The 19,783-nt window shown below is 33.5% G+C and overlaps 2 protein-coding genes across 3 annotated transcripts; both read right to left on the bottom strand.

Annotated features, from left to right (window-relative positions):
- Positions 1-1,120: 1,120 nt before the first annotated feature.
- Positions 1,121-11,225, bottom strand: LOC142636823 (uncharacterized). Of its 2 annotated transcripts, XM_075811120.1 has the most exons (7): positions 10,764-11,174; positions 10,540-10,687; positions 7,108-7,299; positions 4,817-4,945; positions 3,353-3,522; positions 2,731-2,861; positions 1,121-1,461 (listed from the first exon to the last, which is right to left on the bottom strand). In XM_075811120.1, exons 1-7 carry the CDS (start codon positions 10,972-10,974, stop codon positions 1,384-1,386), a joined length of 1,059 nt encoding a protein of 352 aa, XP_075667235.1. In that variant the 5' UTR covers positions 10,975-11,174; the 3' UTR covers positions 1,121-1,383. The 2 variants fall into 2 exon arrangements, with proteins under 2 accessions (XP_075667235.1, XP_075667236.1); XM_075811121.1 differs by lacking the exon at positions 2,731-2,861 and having other exon boundaries at positions 10,764-11,225.
- Positions 11,226-11,583: 358 nt separating this feature from the next.
- Positions 11,584-14,358, bottom strand: LOC142635513 (uncharacterized). Its single transcript, XM_075809656.1, has 4 exons — positions 12,537-14,358; positions 12,361-12,415; positions 11,873-12,117; positions 11,584-11,603 (listed from the first exon to the last, which is right to left on the bottom strand). Exons 1-4 carry the CDS (start codon positions 14,356-14,358, stop codon positions 11,584-11,586), a joined length of 2,142 nt encoding a protein of 713 aa, XP_075665771.1.
- Positions 14,359-19,783: the final 5,425 nt, after the last annotated feature.

Genomic DNA, 19,783 nt, shown 5'->3' with positions numbered 1-19,783 from the left:
ATCCTCTTACACCAGTTTAAAGCCTTGTTGAGATTCATTTTCATAAGATCGTAAGCTGTTCATAATCAATTCAATTAGTAAGTAGCATTAAGGTAATCCAATGATTGAACTAAACCGGACATGAACCCCAGAACAAGCAGTCTTCATGGTCCATATTACACTATTAACATTCATAGCAGGCAACTGATTAAGTAGATCTTTTTATAATGCGAGGTTAGAACATTGAATTTTAAGACAAGGTATTCCGAGTTGCCACAAATGCAAGCCTAGGCCCCAAAAACTCTACTGGCCACCACATAACCTCATGCATAAGGTTCTGAAACACCCAGTAATCTTCTTTTAGCAATCATTTATTGAAGATAGCTGCCATCATTAATTTCAAGTTGCCAGCCCCCCAAATGCTCTCCTCATTATTTATAGTTAGTTTCACATCTTGTAAATTAGCCCATGCAGCTTGAGCCTTGAGAGTCTACTTTTGGCAATCATTTATACTCCTCTCAGTGTTTTGTAGCTTCTCCACATAAGTACTTTTAAGGCTTCAACCAGCAGTAAGACTGTCATTTCCTCTGTAAAATCTAATAAAAAATTAACTTTGGCCAATAGGGCATGTAATCAAGACCATTAAGTAACTTCATAACCACATCATTTTTACCAATTTTTATATCTTGTACCCGGCATATATGCCGGGTGCAGGATATACCACCTCCATTTTTACACCCATTCTTTGTAAATAACCACTCTGTCGTTGCAGGCAAGCTATGTGAATTATAAACTCACTGTCCTGCACAAAGAAAAATATGGAAGAACATACATGGAGGTACAAATTAGATAGCTTAATTCACATTGGAACACAGATTTTTACCATGTTATTCACAACAGAGTTCGTAGTATCCTATTAATAATACACTGGTGATCACCTGCCATGGGCTATCTAACAGGAACATTACATGACAAATAGAAATTGTTTGAATCAACAGCTAACTTCAGCTCAAAATGAATAACACAAGCCACATGAACATCATATTGCTCCATCACTTTTTAAGATGGTCATCAGTGTAGAGATGCACCATCACGGGGAAATGGATTAAGCAACCCAATATTTTTCACATAATAGAAACAATAAACCATTGAATCCATGTCTTGCATTATTTTATACTAGAAATTTTGTTTTTCATCTTTTGTATCATAGGAAATTGGATAAGAAATTCCTGAATCATGATTTATGATTAATTTTGATAAGTTAATGATTACAATCAATAAGAGAGCTTCTCAATATTTTTCTACAAAGCCTACATACAAGAAATTCACTGAGAATAACAATGTTCTTTAAATATCTTCTTATATTTTGAAATGCAGAGTAGAACACTTGTCGGAGATCCCTGGTCAGCTATTGTGGTGCCTTTCTGATTCTTTCATCAAGAAATTCCAGGCCAGCAAAGCTGCCCCAACAGCAGGCTCTACCTGAAGGGTCAAATTGTTTTTGGTAAAGAAAATAGAAGAAAAAGAAACAGTATGTAGTAATTGTTTAGGCTGTAAACTTCCACAACAACTACAAGATAATGACACTAATATTAAAGCTGTAAGCATGTATATCATATAGATTTTACCTTCTTGTTTGTACAAACTTATCCAGATAGGTATAGAAAGATCTTAGCCCCAACTTTATGATAGGGATTTGGAGTGTCAATAAAAAAAAATGGTAGCTTATACTGTTTTACAGCTCTTAAAAAACATTCTAATGCATTCTCACAGGGAGAACAAAAGCATGTTGACTCATTAAAGATATCCATCACATGTCCATGCATGTACCACATTCTCACAGAAGAACGCACTGCAACACTTAACAAAAAATGATCAAAGAATCACAAGCACCCTCTGCAGAAAGGGTGGCCACCTTTGTGTCTTTCACAAGTCCACGAAGAGAGCAAGTGAGCTCTAAAGATAAACTCAACGGAGCCTTAATGAGGGCTTATAAGCAAGGGTTTTTCTCTTATATTGAGGAAGAGGTGGTTTCAGATGAAGAAATGTAATGAGCACCTAACTGATCAAATGGAAGGGAAAAAAATCCTAAGCTTGGGAGGCATAAACTCAACATACGCGATTCATCTAGAGATCATCCTGGGGTTCCCATGAGCCAGGGAGGGACCAGGGGGGGGGAGGGAGGAAGAGAGAAGGGAAGTGGGGAGCCTGATTAGAGATGTATTTGACCAATGGCTCTGTGGGTCTTTTAGGCAATTGGAGTTACTACAGTTATTGCAGCCAAGCTTTGGGCTTCAAGATATGGCCTCCAGCTAGCCATTTCTAAGGGTATTCAGCAACTGGAGGTAAAGCTTAGTGCACAAGTGGTAATCAAATGCATATCTGACAAACTTTGACAAACAATTTGAGTCCCATAATCAATGACTGCAGGTCCTTACTAAAGAAGATGAGGCAAACCACCCTTGCATACATATTTCACGAAGGAAATTCCATTGCTGATGCCTTGGCCAACATCAGCACCTCTCAAGAACATGCTTTTGCGTTGTACAGCTTCCCCCTTAAACTGCTCTGCCGTTTCTTTTAATGTTTCCGACTCTTTTTGTAATTCTGTAATTTCCTAGTCTTAATGTACACCCCTTTTTACCAAACAAAAAAGAACCGGGGGGGGGCAATGTTAAGAAACCTGGACAAATGTTTTCCAATTTGTTATTGAGCAATAATTTCATATAAGTGGAGAGGAGGAATCCTAACCTCTGGTCTAATTGGATAAGCCCCAGGGTAGTGTTTATGGATGCAATTAATAACTTCTTTTCCTATATCCCAACCCTTATTAGCTTCAAGGACACCACCAACCATCACAACAGGAAAAGAATCATTTCCATCTGCAATCAAATTTCATTTTCATCTTAAAATGGTTAGACACCAAGGAAAAATTTAGCAAAATTATACGTATAGGTATCATTAGATACATAACAGATCACTACTTATTTATGATGCAAATATAGCTTTTTTGGGCCCTTTTGTGTCCTTGAATGTTTGTATATAAATACAGAGTTTCATAGGTACATAGGAATCTGTATATGAATGTCAAAAATAAGAACATATCCTTTTATTTGGAGGTATAAAAATCCATAAACTGAACATATGTAATTGTTTATCACATTATCACAATAATTAAAAGAGTCGGAAAAAGCTGATACTATTTCAAGCATTCTGTGTTCATTAAATGCAAGCTTCATTTCTAAAATTCAAACTGTCAAATGCCAAGAACCAATGTAGAAACATTTTAATAGAAAATATAAAAGATTGTTTATTTACTTAAAATAATTTTCACTAATTTCTAAAACAAATCATAGTTGGACAAGTTGAGCACCTGCACCACACAAGGAAAGTCTTTGAACAACAGCTTTCACACTTAGAGCCAATTCCTGGACTGCATCAACAAGTATTTTATGTGCAATTTGATCACCAGATTCTGCACAAGACACCACATCTGGAACAAGTGCTGCAATGCGTGCCCAAGATGGATCCGCATAAGTCCACCTACATTCAATTAGAAAATATAATATCCTAATTGATCTCAACATGTGATATTCAATGAGCTAAAAAGGGACAAGTTACTTCAAATAACCATTGTTTCCCAAAGACAAAGCTAAACTCAACATGACAGATTTTTCCATCCGAGGGCAACATTACTGTTCTTAGAAAAAGAAGATACTTTCACTCTATTATCCCATTCAATTACCAAAAACCACCTTTACCAGTTCAGCTACCAAAAAAAATCCAGATTCCAAGAATTCAACTGTAAGAAGGATAATGCTTTTGAAATTTAGTTAACACACCCTGTCTATGACTTTTCTATGATTTCCCTTTCCAAACACATCATGATCATATCAGCCAACAGTACACAGTATCCATAGTACTTCCCAACAGTTCTGTGGAGGTCACTGTATCAGACACTAATTACCCAAACTCATGGAATAGTACACTAAGGATGATTATACATAATTATTTAGAGCATAATTAACAGGTCAAGGACAAGAAAATTGGTCCAGACAGGAAGACCTGACTGATGGATTCGGCCCCAGGTCATTCCGGTTGAAAAGAGAGAAAAGCAACTTGAAACCACCAAGGTTTTGAATTCACATGCAAACCTGTCTAAAAAAGAGACTTGATTCCAAGAACCATCTCTCTCTCTCTCTCTCTCTCTCTCTCTCTCTCTCTGTAACATCAGTTCGCCCTTCCTAAACATGTGATGACACAGTAACCAAGGCAACCAACACCCACAGTGAAATTCATATTGGAGGTTTCACTCTCCATTCATTTCAGGATTGCCTGATTGGTTTAAAAAACTATTACAATTTCACTTAGGATATGTTAGGATAAAGTTATTTTGATTGGTATATTTCGTTTGAAAAAATAAGTGGTGTAAAAATAAAACTGTACCTAGAAAAAATTTATAATTTAAATGTTGTACCTATACAAATAAACAAAATAAGCTAAAACAAACAGACCTTTATTTTACTTTGACACATACATGATCCACAATTATGGGTGGCTGTATTTTGAAGATTTCATAAAAATTTTATAAGTCAGCAAACAATGTGTTACCACCAACATTTTCAATCCAAGAACACCAACTTAAAGCTGGATCAACTTAGTTCTATATTGCATTCCACCCGATTTCAGACAAAAAATTTGGCAAAGGTATTGTATTACCATATTGGATTGAATGAACCCAAAACCCAGACCTAGAGCGGATTGCTAGATCTCAGAAATTTAACTAGCAATCGTGAGTGCATATGACAGCCATCATGACAAGTTTTAAGAGAGATACCCTATCAGTTTATCCGGAGAAGAAAGGCTGAGAGCTTTCAAAATACGATCTGTAAGTGCTGTCTGTAGACCACGACCATCATGGGCCCTCACTACTGCTGTTAATGCCTGTGCAGCAATCCCATAGCCACTACAAGTTATCACATATCATCATTCATCAAATTCATAAAAAAATAATTCATAAGTATACCAAAATGCATTCCATCAATTACAAGAACCTCATATATATATATATATATATATATATATATATATATATATATATATATCTGTGTGTGTGACCATGCGCGCACTAGTCTTTCCCTTCAGTGGAATACAATTCACAAACATAATCAATGGGAAATCTGAAACTTTTTTCCACATGATTAAATAAAAACAGGATGATATTTCAAACTGTTTGCAAACATGAATACTTAAGCAATATGCTGACTCTTTAGATCAAATTAAACTAAAATATCAGAAATGTCCGATAGAGAAGCACATAACACCTTTTTTTTTATAGGTAAGAAGAATTTTGTTAAGAAAAGACTAATTCATTAAAAGGTGAAGTAGCCAAAAAAATATGTACAAACAACAAAGGAAAAAGAAATCATGTACGAGCAGAAAGAGAATATCAAAACACTTTATACTAAAATATAAAAGCTAGGAGCTTATTTCAATGATGTTCAACATAATTGCAGCTCTCCGTTGACAAGTAGAAAGAAATTTTCCCAAATCCGATTTTAATTTCACTTTGCATTGCAAAACCAATATACCTTTGTGTATGAGAAGCAAAATAAGAAGAAAAGATTTGTTTTTAAAAAAATTGAATTCCAAAGTTACACATTTGTGTTTTCCAGCGTTTTTGACATTCCAGTGCACATTAGGCATGAGATTTAGGGCTGTTAACAATCCAAGTTGAGCAAAGTATTAAAATTTAAGGATTGTTCATTAATTTTATTTCACACAAGTCAAGCTCGAACTCATCACCAAACTAGATTGCATATTTAAGATGGGTTCATTTTCTTGTCAACAACTTGAGTCTGACCACGAGCTACTCGATTATCATATTCTTTTCCCATATATAATAAAAATAAGACTACATTTTTTATTCCTTCACTCTTCTCATCTATGCTAATAAATAGTAACTAAATTGTAGTTGAGAGTATCTTATTTCAGTTTTTTTTTTTATAAATATATTATTTGAGTTAATTAAATAGAATGGTTGTCATTTATGAACAATTTTTTTTTTTTGATAAGTAACGTAAAAATAATTAACTCAAATGTTCATAAATGTTCATAAATGACAACCATTCTATCTAATTAACTCAAATAATATATTTATAAAAAAAATAACTCAAATAAGATACTCTCAACTACAATTTAGATATTATGAACTTAAAAATATTAGATTCACTAACCTTGTATTATTAAAAAATTTATATAATGTATGCTACGACATGGACTATTTGTATTATCAATAAATTACATATAATAATTTGATATCTTATGAACTTATTTTACAAACTAACCCTATCAAATTTCATGTCTATATAAGTATATTTTTATACATGTATTCATATAAACATATAATACTATGGCAAATACTTGTTGCACAAACACTGCCTAATATTATATATACTAAAATGGTTCATACTCACGAACTTGTTCACGAACACATTATTATGTTTGATCTCAACATCTTTAATAGGCAAGCCTAAACTTAGATTTAAGCTTGGCTCATTTGTTAAATATAATAAGATATACACAAGCTTTTTCTCGAGTGCAATCCAAGCTGTATTTACAGCCACAACGATATGAATTTTTTTTCCCGTGGAATGACAATGAAAACACTAATTCAGAAAGTACCTTCTTAATTTTTCAAATAAAACCTCCACAAGAGAATTGAAAATCATAGAAAATTCAAGGTTTATGCTTTTATACATTAAATTCACAGACAGCATCCACTTTTTCTTCTAACATTCAATCAAAAATGACCAATAGATCTTATTTATAAAGGTGAAAACCTTCCTGCCAAATAAAGAATACCAAAACAAAGACAAATTAGTTTATCCCTTTCAAGTTCAGGTTCATTTCAAATCAATAAAAAATTCTTATAATAATCTTTCTATCAACTAAATAAAACTAAGAAGTAGTAGTGAATATAAAAATTTATTCGTTACTTATAAAAAAAATAAATTAAAAAAAAATTACAAACACATTTTCCTTTGACCCCAGTGTTTAAACTGTCTAGTAAAAGCATCACATCCTCATCATGCAGAACAAGAAGCACACCAGGAATTTTGCACATACCTCCCCCAATCACCTAAAACAGGTCCTGCACCTGCAGCACGAGCTTCTCTACCATCTTTAGAAAAACCATATGAAATGGATCCCGTACCAGCAATTAAAACGCATCCATGAAGCTTTCCCATGGTCCCACTTGCCAGAGCTGCTAGTGCATCATTGTGGACATATAGCTTAACATGGCTAGGGAATATTTCCCTGAACAAATCAGTTTAGAGAATATTCAAAACCAGTTGCCAAGTTATCAGGTACCAATATAAGTAAGGATAATAAAATTTATAGATTTACCGATAAAATTTGAACTAAACTACATTATGGAACTAAAATTTTTGTGCATTATTTGTCAAAAAAAAAATATTTTGTGCATTGAACGGTGCAGACAAAAATGCATCAGAGTCTGAAAGCAACAAGATAGTAAAAACCAGGAGGGGGGGGGGGGTATGGAATGTTAAGCATTAAAGAATTGCTATATCTGGTACCTCCCTGGAAGCTAGATAACAAGGAACTTACTTTTGCCATCAAGCATTTAACCTAAATAAAAACTTATCTTTGTTATCTGTTTTGAAAAAAATGTCCTATCTTATCCTAGACCAATGCTCAATATGTCCAGTTTGAAAGAAAGGGGAGAAAAACAGAATGCAAATAGCTATTTAACATTTTCACCATCAAAATAAAGCTCTACACGTTTATCTCATCAAACATTCAAGTACAGGAATCAGTCTCTCCAAATTTGGGGTTAAAGCTATCCACCAACCACGTGTCATAGAGTCTACAAAAGAGGGAGCTTTGTGCATTGGATATGACCTTTACCATCACTACGCATGTGGTCAATAAAATTGAGAGGTTGCAAAGGAATTTCTTGTGGGGAGATTCGAAGACACATTTGGTGGGATGGGACAAGGTGTGTGCACCCTTGGAAAATGGTGGATTAGGAGTAAGGAAATTAACTACTTTTAATAAAGCCTTACTAGTAAAGTGGTTATGGCGGTTTGGGATTGAGAAGACAAGCCTTTGGAGAAGGATTGTTGCTCTAAAGTTTGGGGAAGAATGGGAGCGATGGACATCTAAGCTAGGAAGAGGGGTACATGGGTGTGGCTTGTGGAGAAGTATCCGAATGGGTTGGGAGGAATTTAGGTAGGCGTGAGAAATAGAGTTAAGCTTTGGACAGATCAATGGTGTGGGGATTCTCCACTTCAATCGACTTTTCCGAATGTGTATGGGATTGCTTCCAATAAAGAGGCATCTGTGGCCTCTTCTCTTAAACGGTTGGAGATAGAGGAATGGAGAAGTTGGGATGTTCATTTTATTCGGAGACCAAATGATTGGGAAATGGGTGGTGTGGATGATTTTCTCCGCACCTTGGGTTCAAATCTACTTCCCACTGAGAATGGAGATCACATGCGATGGAAGTTGACAAAGAATGGAGACTTTGATATCCGATCGTTTTATAATAAGTTAAGAAGACCTTTGCCTATTATTTTTCCCTAGAAAGGTGTGTGGAAGGTTAAGGCTCCTCGACATGTCTCATTCTTTATGTGGACTGCTGCATGGGATAAGATCCTTACAGGTGATAATTTGAGGGGTAGAAGGATGGTTTTTGTTGATTGGTGCATTATGTGCCATTGTAATGGGAAGACAGTGGATCATCTATTACTTTATTGTGGTAAGGTTTATAGGTTGTGGAGTTTGGTGTTTAGATTTTTTGGGATTTCTTGGGTCTTGCCAAATACGGTTGCAGATACTCTCTTTGGGTGGTGGAATTGGCTTGGAAAACATTCGTCTGACATTTGGAATTTAGTTCCTTTGTGCTTAATGTGGTGCATTTGGAGGGAGCGAAATTGAAGGACGTTTGAGGATATGGAAAGTACGGATGATCAACTATTGGCCTCTTTCAGTGGCTCTCTGTTTGACTGGTCTAAGGCTTGGGGACTCACCTCTAATGACTCTATCCCTATGTTCCTTAGCACTCTCCCTTGTAATTAGGATCTTTTCTTTCCTTTTTTCTTTCTTCATCTTTTCTCTCTGTAATTTTCTCTCTGCCTTAAGTTTTTCTGAATAAGGTAGTGTTCTTGAATATATATCCTTTTTACTTATCAAATAAAATTAATATCTAATGATTAAACTTTATGTACTTCCAAAAATTAGTCAAACTTTCCTATTAAAAAATTTGAGTCCTTCTTCATTTATGATATCTCTCAATGTTCGCTGCGCTGGTATTTGTGTTTGTGACCCAACTTTTTGTGGTTCCTTAACCCCTTTCCCTCTTTCTCAGATTACAATGCTCTAGAATGGCCCTCCACCTACCCCTTCACTCTCTTTTCTCTCAAAAGAAGATGGAAATGAAGGTGAAAGGGAAAGGGAAAATATAATCCGTGTAAAAACCTAAGTAGTGAAGGCTTTGTCAAAATGAGTTTAAGAGGAGGTGTGATTACAAAGGAAAATAATTTCTAAGAACCCAAGAGAAGTAACACTTGCACAACCTTAAGAGGAAGGTGTGGACGCGTCTACAGAAAACAAGTTGAGTTGACTGACAATTCAATTAATATTTGAGATTTTCCTGTGAAAGATAATGGTGCTCCACCTTTCAAAATGTCACAACATCTCAAGGAAACCATATGAAAGCAACAAAGTAATGCCAAACCTGTATTCCCCCACTTTGCAATACAATTTTTTTTTTTTTTTGACACATACCAAGGACAAATCAACCTTTTAACTTCTAATTTATACTCCCTCCCCTTCCCCTTCATCCAGTTTATCATCTGTGTAAAAGGGATTTCTTGTTTTCGGTTTAGTATGGACAAAAAAGGAATGAAGAAGCTGAGGAAGTAGAAGGATGAAAAGCATAGAGCATTATACTATTAAAGCATTTGCCCACTATATATATACAGTGGATTGTACTTTTATAACACATCAGCTCAAGCAAAATTTCCTGTCTATTTTAGCATAAGCAGTTAAGAACCTACTTTCTTTTTTTTTTTTTTTTCTATTTTACATATTCAATTTTCAAAACACCCAACATTAAATTATCTATCTTACACTACATTTCATTATGTCATTTTTTTACATTATTTTTTTTAATTATTTCTCTTTTTTCACACATAATAATCATCATCCCCTCTCTTCTTTCATCCTCAGGATACAAAAAAAATAAATAAATAAATAAAAGACTAAACGCAAAATGAAGTGTCATTACTCATTTATTGCATATTTTTTACACAACTTTGCATGACTGATATAGGTAAATTTTGGGCTTAGTTGGCTAAAATGTGATACTTTTTCTATTTGCTCTTATCATAGGAACCTAGACTTTGCTAGAAGAAAGCAAATACAAGCAATAGCTTTGAAGAAATTCTAAAAATTTGCAACAATAAATAAATAATAGTATAGTATAGTAAGTCTGAAATTGACTAAAAAATTGTGATCAGGACAACTTCATACCTTAACCAATGTAGTATCCTCTCCTGATCCGTTGGATGGTTAACACCAGAAACGCCTAAACAAACAGCACGAACAGCCGACCAATTCGAACCCGATTTCGAAAGGGCCTCAGACATAACCTTTTCCAATGTATCCTTCGAAGCACTCTCTGTTGCAATCACAATCAGAGAATATAAAAATATACAGACAACAATTAAGAAAAAAAAAATGTTCATTTCGACAACCTCCGACACTGTTGTGGTTGGAAGAACCGGCGACGGCACGTGCGAGAATCGGGAGAGGGTTTGGGAGGTTTTGGTTAGAAATTAAGGGAAGCAATGGCACGCAGACGCAAACGGTGGAGGTGGTTCCGCCGTCGACACCCAAAACGACGTCGTCGTTGTCGCAGCCACCATTTTCATGTACTTCGTCTCCGTTTAGGTGGCTATTCTTCATGGGATTCGAATCTAACAAACAAATCGTTATCCTTAATTACAGAGAGAGATGAGAGAGAGAGAGAGAAATGTTGTTGACTGACTCGTTGGTCGGTAACTCAGCAACGATGGAGAGAAATGAGAATCGATGTTTTTTTGGTTTGTTCAGACTGTGGACTTTTATTTTTTGGTAGTTATTACCAAAGAGAATTATTCATCTATGATCATTTGTGTTTTTGTTTTTTCTTTTTTCCTAACCCAATTTTGACCGGCATCTCAGCAGAGTTGACACAATCCGTTTTTATTCCATTCCCTCCATTATGGTAAAGTTTTTATAAAGCATTGAAAAAAGTGTTAAAAAATAGTGGATTATTTGTTCATTTTTCTTCATAAAAGATTTCTTAGAATAGATCATTGTTATTAATACCGTTTCGGACCCCGTTTCGGTTTGTCCAGTGGAATGGAATATTTCGGTACCGGCCGATTTCGGCATACCGTTTTAAGGTGTTTCGAGTTTCTAGTTTAAAAATTAAATTATATATATTCTTGTAAAAAACGTAAAATTGTCGATTTAATAAATAAATAACTAAATTTAAAATAATACAAATCATTTAGTCTTAACTCTTAAGTCTTAAATATCAATAAGAACATCTATTTAACATCACACAATAAGAAGATTTACAAGACAATAACTAAACATCAAATAATACAAAACATTTAGTCTTAACTCTTATGTCTTAAACCTCAATACAACATCAAACAATAGGAAGATTTATAACAAGTCATTACTCATTACATAAGCCCATAATAATTAATAACTAATAAGCCAACAAAATTTATAACATAATATTAGTCCTCCTCATCATCATCCATGAGAGAAGGATCAAATTCATCATCAAAAGAACTCCCATAAGAACTACCAACACCCATTGGAAGATTTGTCAAGTCATGTTCATTGTTGTCATCATCATCATCGTTATCAACATCAATAGTTTCAAGTTCAGCATCCTCTTCCATATTCACTATGGCTGCTGGTTCATTAAGACAATCCCAATTTACGTCATCTGGATTAAGAAGTGCAGGTTCTTGACCCACCCAATCTCCCATCAAGTCAATGTTATCCAAGCTTATAGGATCTAATGCATACTTATTCCTTTGAATGTTCCTACCAATGAAATTATTAAACATTAGTAACATTTTATAAATTATAATTATTTGAAAGTACATTTCATTTCCATATGAGTAACGATGATAAATTTACCTTTGTCGAAGCCTCAATTATAATGGACATAGACCATATAATTTACTCTCTTATGTTATAATCTATTTCTCTTATTTTAGTGAACATATTGATATTTGCTCAAATTTCTCTCACAACAAGTTGCACTACAATATTGACTAAGCACACGAATGGCAAATGATTGTAAATCGGAGCTCCAAGGCCAATTGCTCCCACCATGAAACTACAATAACAAATAAAAATATAAAATAAGCATTGCCCATGTAATCTTACAATAACAAAAATAAAGGATAAATAGACATATTGAAAGCAAATAGAAATACTATTAAATTATTAATGTTTACACGGATTTAGTCTCTCTCGTTGGCGGATTGCTAGTGATGTGCCAAAGTCACCAATTGACTTTTTGTACTCATCAAGTTGTGAACTTATTTTGTCTTGAATGTCAGGATCGGGAACCAACCTCATTAGAGTGCTTAGCAACCCTCTTTGAACTTCATTTTGCCTTTTAAATGAAGGCCTAAAGTAAATTGCAGGGTTAAGAAAGCAACCTGCTGCATGCAAAGGACTATGAAGTTGTTTGTCCCATCTAGCATCAATAATTCTAATATAATGTCCATACAAAGAAACTTTGTTCTTTAACCTTCTTTTTATTTCCTCTTTTGCTTTGTCCATTGCTTCATACAAGTACCCTATAGCAGGTTTCTCGTCCCCATCAACAAGACGAAGTACTCTAACTAAAGGCTCACTAACTTTCACTATGTGCGTGCATTGAGACCAAAATGAATAATCTTCTAAAACAATTTTACTAATCTCCTTCCCAACGGCGGTCTTAGCATGGGGGCATGAAAGCCATTTATCACTAGTGAACATTTGTCTAAGCTCTTTTTTGAACCTTAGCATGCTTTGTAGACTTAAGAAGTTAGTGGCAAACCTTGTAATTGCAGGACGACATAACTCTCTTCCATTTGTAAAATCTTGCCTCATCAAGTCTAAAACAACTCCATGGTTGTAAATGAACTTTGTTATCTTTTTTGCCTTCTTAATTGCTTCATCAACAAGAGGGAACCACTTAGGATTAGCAATATTCTCCAACATCAAGTCTATGCAATGAGCTGCACAAGGAGACCAAAATAAAGTACCATACTTCTGCTGCAATTTTTTTCTAGCTTTTTTATAGGCAGAAGCATTATCTGTAATCAATTGCACAATATATTCCACGCCAATTTCTTGAACAACAGAATCAAATATATTGAACAACGTTTCAGCATCCTTTGTAAGGCCTGAAGTGTCAATAGATTTCAAGAACATGGCACCCCTTGGACAATACACCAAAAAATTCATTATTGGTTGTTGTTTTTGATTTGTCCACCCATCAGACATCACTGAACATCCATATACTTTCCAATCATTTTTTATATCTAACAAAAAGTCATTAACTTCATGCACAGCATTTCTCAAAAGGGGTCCCCTCAACTCATAAAAAGAAGGCCCCTTAAATCCCGGCCCAATAGAAGCAATGGAATCTATCATAAGTTGATAATAGGGTGATTGAGATGCATAGAAGGGTACATTAGAATGATACCACCATCTTGCCACATTTATTTTTGCATTATCAATCATTGCTTTTGTAGCCAAAGCACTTCTTATAGAGGGTTGAGCACCAGGGGTTGTTCTAGGAGCAAAATAACTCTTAATTTTCTTCTTTCCTCTTGTTTGACCCATATCAATGTCAACATCCTTTCCCCTAGATTTTCGTTTACCTAATGTTTGAGGGTGACTCTTTTCAACAACCCTAACCTTATCCTCCTCCTCCTCCTCCTCATCAACATCAAATGGATCACCATATGGGTTCCCAATTTCTGACTGAATCCTCTTTTTAGTTTCTTTAGATTTTTTTAATTCTTCAATCATTTGTTTCATTTGAAACCTAATATCAGATGAAACAACTTTACATGATTCAACTTGACCCCTAATCCCAGCAAGATGATACTTAAGTCTAGTAATACCACCCCCTTTGATCAACTTATTACAATGCAAACATATAGTGTTATTTTTTGCGTTAGGCACTGCACGGGCATGAGCCCATGCGGGATCCTCTGATCTTGCAGGGGCAGAGGCCACAGAAGCAGAAGAAGTAGCAGCTGAACTATGATGATCAACCATAGTTTACTGTTCAATGAAATGTAATCAAATTCAATCAAATGCAGTGGCTAAAATTTAATTTAATTTGCATGAAGTGAATGAGCAAACAAATTACATATCTTAAATGAAGTTAATGAACAAATCACATATCTTAACTTAAGTACACTTAATCGCATATCCAAGAGAAAAAAAAATAGAAGTTCATGACAATCCGAGAGAAAAATAAAAATAAAACCACAACAAATGACTTCAAAAATTTATAAAAACAGAAAGGTCTGTCCGAGGTGGAAAAACCAGACATAGATTCGAGAGAGTGAGGGTATCTTTCTCTTCACAAATCCAATATTTCTAAAATAATACTTATTATGACACACACCCTTCAGACTCGTGTTTCACTGCAACACCAGCAACACAAATCAGAGAAACAAGGATCAACAAAGCCCCTCATTTTGCTATCTCCAATTTCTCCTTCAGAATATGAACATTAAAGTTCTGATTTCTTACAAAAATTGGCAATTTAAGTCAAGATTCTATTCCCTGTCTCTATTTCATTTTCCTCTTTATATGTGTGTGTGTGTGTGTGAGTGCATCAAAACATGTAAAAGTTTCAGATATTCTCCACACTTCTATCAAATGCAAAACAATTCGAGACAGTGAGGGTAGAGAAAGAATACCTGGCTGAAGCTGAACCGCTGAACCGTTGAGCTTCAATCCGAGAGAGTGAGAGAAAGAGGGAGTCACGAGAGAGTGAGATTGATGAGGCGATGAGCAGTGAGCACAGCGGCGGCAGTGAGCACAGCAGCAGCAGTGAGTAAGAGAGGGATTTGAGAGTGAAAGAAAAGAATGGGAGAGAAGAGAGATAGCCGAATAGAAAAGAATCAGAAGATTAGGTTTTTAGACTTTAGTTAAGTCCAAAACGGCGTCGTTTGGACTTTTTTTTTTTTTTTTTTTCCTTCCCACAAGCCAAATCAGGTACCGGCCGAAATTCACATCTCGGCCGGAATTGGCCGAAATTTTCCGGAATGGCCGGAATGGACCGAAACACCCCGAAATTTGGCCCGAGGTGGAATGCTTGGTATCTCGGTACCGGTTTGCATGCCGGAACGAAAAATTTCGGCCGTTCCGGCCGGAACGGAACGGAATCAATAACTTTGGAATAGATTACTAAAAATAAAAATTAAATTTTTCATAAAAAAATAATATTAAATTTTATAATAAAAAAAAACTTTTATTCTCATTTTTATTAAGTCTGGTAAGTGGTAACTGATGCCTAAAAAAAAATACACATGATAATTATTGATTTACTTACATGTATAAATTTATTGCGGTTTTGTGTGCCTTTTCTGGATTATATTAGTATAATTTGAAAAAAAAATTAATAAAAGCACTTAATCATTGTCTTTAAAGCATTCGATAACAGAATCTTTTTTTCTTAAATCTCGCCTCGGATTGGAATCGAGTTTGGAATCAAACCGCTACTCAAATCTGATTGCTTCTGGGAATAAATAAATTCTTCCACTTGTTGCCCAACAAAAAATGGGATGGAACCATCCATACACCACGTTTCTGGGTGAATGGTTAAACCTCATTCCGGTCACAGATTGATCCAGCATAATAAGTAAACATGATGACAAATTAACCAAAATTTTTATTTTGAAAACTCTGTAATTTTTGTTCATTTTATCATTGTGTTCTGCTTCATGCATTCAAAGAGGCTAATTGATCAACGGAAAGGAATCAATTACCATGCGGACTAGATTATTGGCAACACCAACCTTTTACAATAAATAAATAAACAAACAATATATATAAAAATATATATATATATATATATATATATATATATATGTAAATGATAGAAGGGTACATGGTATTATAGTACTAGAATGTGCTCCTCAAATAAAACTATTAGTGGGTTTTAATTACTAAATAAATTGCCATTTTATCTTTCTATTTTATAAAAAAATACAACTCAGAAGAATGCGGAGAAGTGGGAGAACAACAAACATAAAAAATTCACAAAATGTCCCTCACAACTTCACCTTCTACATCTACATAAGAAATTACACAGAACTATTAGCGGATTTTAATTTCTAAATAAATTTTCATTTAATCTTTCTTTAAAGAAATACCATTCAATGAAGAATGTAGAAAACAACAAACATAAAATATTCACAAAATGTCCCCCACAGAACCTCGCCAACTATGGCCTATTTTGGCATTTAGCATTATTTTTTAAACATTTTAATTAGTTTTCAAGTTTAAAAATTTATTTAGCAAATTAGCATCTTGAGATTTCGAAACTTGAGTTTAATGTGGAACTCAAATCTCTAACACTCAAGTTACAATTATTCATGCGTTCTTCTGATTTTCTAACTTCTTCTTCAGATCTTCTTCAAGTCTCTGTTCCAGATCTTCTTCTTCTTCGATATCATCATCATCATCTTCTTCTTCTTCTTCTTCTTCTGACCTTCTTCTTCTTCTTTAGATCTACTCGAGTCTCAAAAGCTTGATTTTGTCATCAAACTTGAGATATTAGTTTACAAAATAGTTTCAAAAACATGCTTACAAACGAAAATGATTCAAAAATCATCTTAAATGCCAAATTTCCTCCCAAGAATTTACACAACATGTCCCTTATGAAATTTCTCTCCGTTTGTTTCGATGGAAAATGTTATGTAAAAATAGTTTTCCGTATTTTCCAGTGTTTGGTAACATTAGAAAAAATGATTTAAAGGAATACTATATTTGGTTAACAAAAAGAGTATGACTTATTTTTAAAGATTATTTTTCACTACGCTCTATTTGTTTCAACGATGATATTTTCTAGAAAATTCCAAAAAGCATTTTCTATAAAACTATCTCATTTTCCTATGTTTGGTAGCAAGCTTAAATAAGTTTTTTTTTTTTTTAAAAAAACAATTTTCTAACTTCTCTTATTTAGCTTGCTGTGAAATAAAGTTGTTTTTCAAAAATATTTAGTGGAAAACAATCTTTAAAAATAAGTCATACTTTCTACTTTGACCAAAGATAGTTTTCCTTTAACTCATTTTTTTTATGCTATCAAATATTGAAAAACACGAAAAACTATCTTTACATAAGGTTTACCAAAAATACTTTTTTTTGTCTTTTTTTGTCTTTTTTTTTTTTTTGAAAAACAACTCTATCTCATAACAAACTAAATAAAGAAAGTTAGAAATTTATTTTTCAACTCATTTAAGGTTACTACCAAACATTAAAAAAAAGATAATTTTTTAGAAAATATTTTTTGAAAAATAACTCATTTTCTAAAAAAGAAAATATTATTGCTGAAACAAATAGATGTGCTCCTCAAATAGAACTATTTGTGGATTTTAATTGCTAAATAAATTTCCATTTTATCTTTCTATAAAAAAGAAAATACAACTCAGGAAGAATGCAGAGAACAACAAACATAAAAGGTTCACAAAATGTCTCCCATAACCTCACCAACTACATCTACATAAGAAATTACACCAAATGTCCTTTACACCAAATTTACTAGAATGTGCTCCTTAAATTGAACTATTAGTGGGTTTTAATTATCAAATAAATTGTCATTTTATCTATCTTTAAAAAAATAAATACAACTCAATGAAAAATTCAGAGAACAACAAACATAAAAAAGAAAATAAAAAAAAAATTCACAAAATATCCCTCACATCCTCACCAACTACATCCTACATAATAAATTACACAAAGTATCCCTCAAAAAATTTCTCTTAAATTCAACAAAATTTTTTGGAACGTGGCTCTTCAATCTCACGTGAATTTCCACAAAATACGTCACATTTACTCATGAAAACGAAATCATGTTAGGTTTCTTGATCAAATGTTGAAGAGTCCACAAAATATTTTTATTCAACCATTTGAAAGATTGCATAACATATGCTCAACTACGTGAGGCATGTTAGAAAAATGGATGTTGTGGTCTTTGAAATTTTTTTGAGCAGAAGTATTAGAAACATGAATAGTTGGATTGGGACAACATTTGAAATTTTTTAGGGCACAAGTGTTTTTTGAATGTATTATCATAGACTTATAGTAATGATCTTCCAGTCTTTTCACACATGTCATCCAACTATTGGATTCTAGGTTTGTAATGGATAATTTCTCCCTCACACCATGACAAGAAATCGTATAAAATTGAATCACCATCCCCATTTTGTACCCGGAATCCAAACCTCCTCAATTTAAATTATGTTTTCACTAAATTTCTAATTTTCAAGAAATTATTTTATACATTTTGTGTACTATAACTCTCTAAGCATTCGCATCAATTCATGTAAAAAACTATCTATTTTAGCATAAGAACTTACTTTTTCTAATTTACATACTCACTTTTTAAAACACCTCACATCAGATTATCTTTTTTACACTATAATTCATTAAAATATCAACTTTTTTTTTATTATTTCTCTTTCTTCACACACAACAACTATAATCTACTCTCTTCTTTCATCCTCGAGATACATAAAGAAATAATAAACAACTAAATACAAAATGAATAGTGTCAATATAAATTTACACAGTTATTGTAGCAAACTTGTAAATTTACACAATTATACACGAACTGATATAAATCATTTTTATGCAAAATTATATAAATTCTACACATTTTTCTATTATACATAGACTGGTGTGAATCTCATGTGTTTTACTGATATATAAGACATGCTTTTATGTAAGAAATTGCATGGTATATTGAGTGTATATGAATAATCTTGCGAATTATTTCACTTAAACTGTTTCTATCATTCGTTGTGAATGCCAAAGTACTAGTTTCGAGACTTTTAGTTGGAAATGATTGAGGATTTGATTAAACAAATACAAAGGAGAAAGCGTTTATGGCTGGATCACGAGTCAGGAACTCGGATTAGATTGTTCTATAACCAACTTTGTTCTTTTAGCTACAAAATGGAAGGCTAAGTAGTAATCAACAGCTAGATAAGATGTTAAAGAATTTTTTATGAGCAATGTTAGAGAGGTATAAAATTTTATTTTTTCATTTTACATAATTTGTTGATGCAATAAATTATGATTGATCTAACATTAATTTTCCATAGACTCATCATTAACATAATTTTTATTATGTACTAATCAAATCACGGAAATTCAATAATCTAATCTAATCTCATCCTTGTAATGATTCTTTGATTAATATAACAAAACCATTTGGGATATGATTACGTTAATATATTACTTTAAATTTATAAGGAGAATTATGGTTCATCTCCCTTCCAAATGTGAAGCGAACAGGCGTGCTCATAGGCTAGCTCATTTCACTATATTTGTAGATGATAAAATAGTGTGGTTAGAGCACTAACATCAAGTGTGACAATTGCCAAATGCCAAATATTTGGCATTTGGCACATCAAATACCAAAAAACCTCACACATTAAATGTTCCAAATGTTAAAAAGTTTGGC

The sequence above is a fragment of the Castanea sativa genome, chromosome 5, assembly GCF_040712315.1.
Source record: "Castanea sativa cultivar Marrone di Chiusa Pesio chromosome 5, ASM4071231v1".
NCBI lineage: Eukaryota > Viridiplantae > Streptophyta > Magnoliopsida > Fagales > Fagaceae > Castanea > Castanea sativa.
This window is presented reverse-complemented; position numbering and strand designations above follow the sequence as displayed.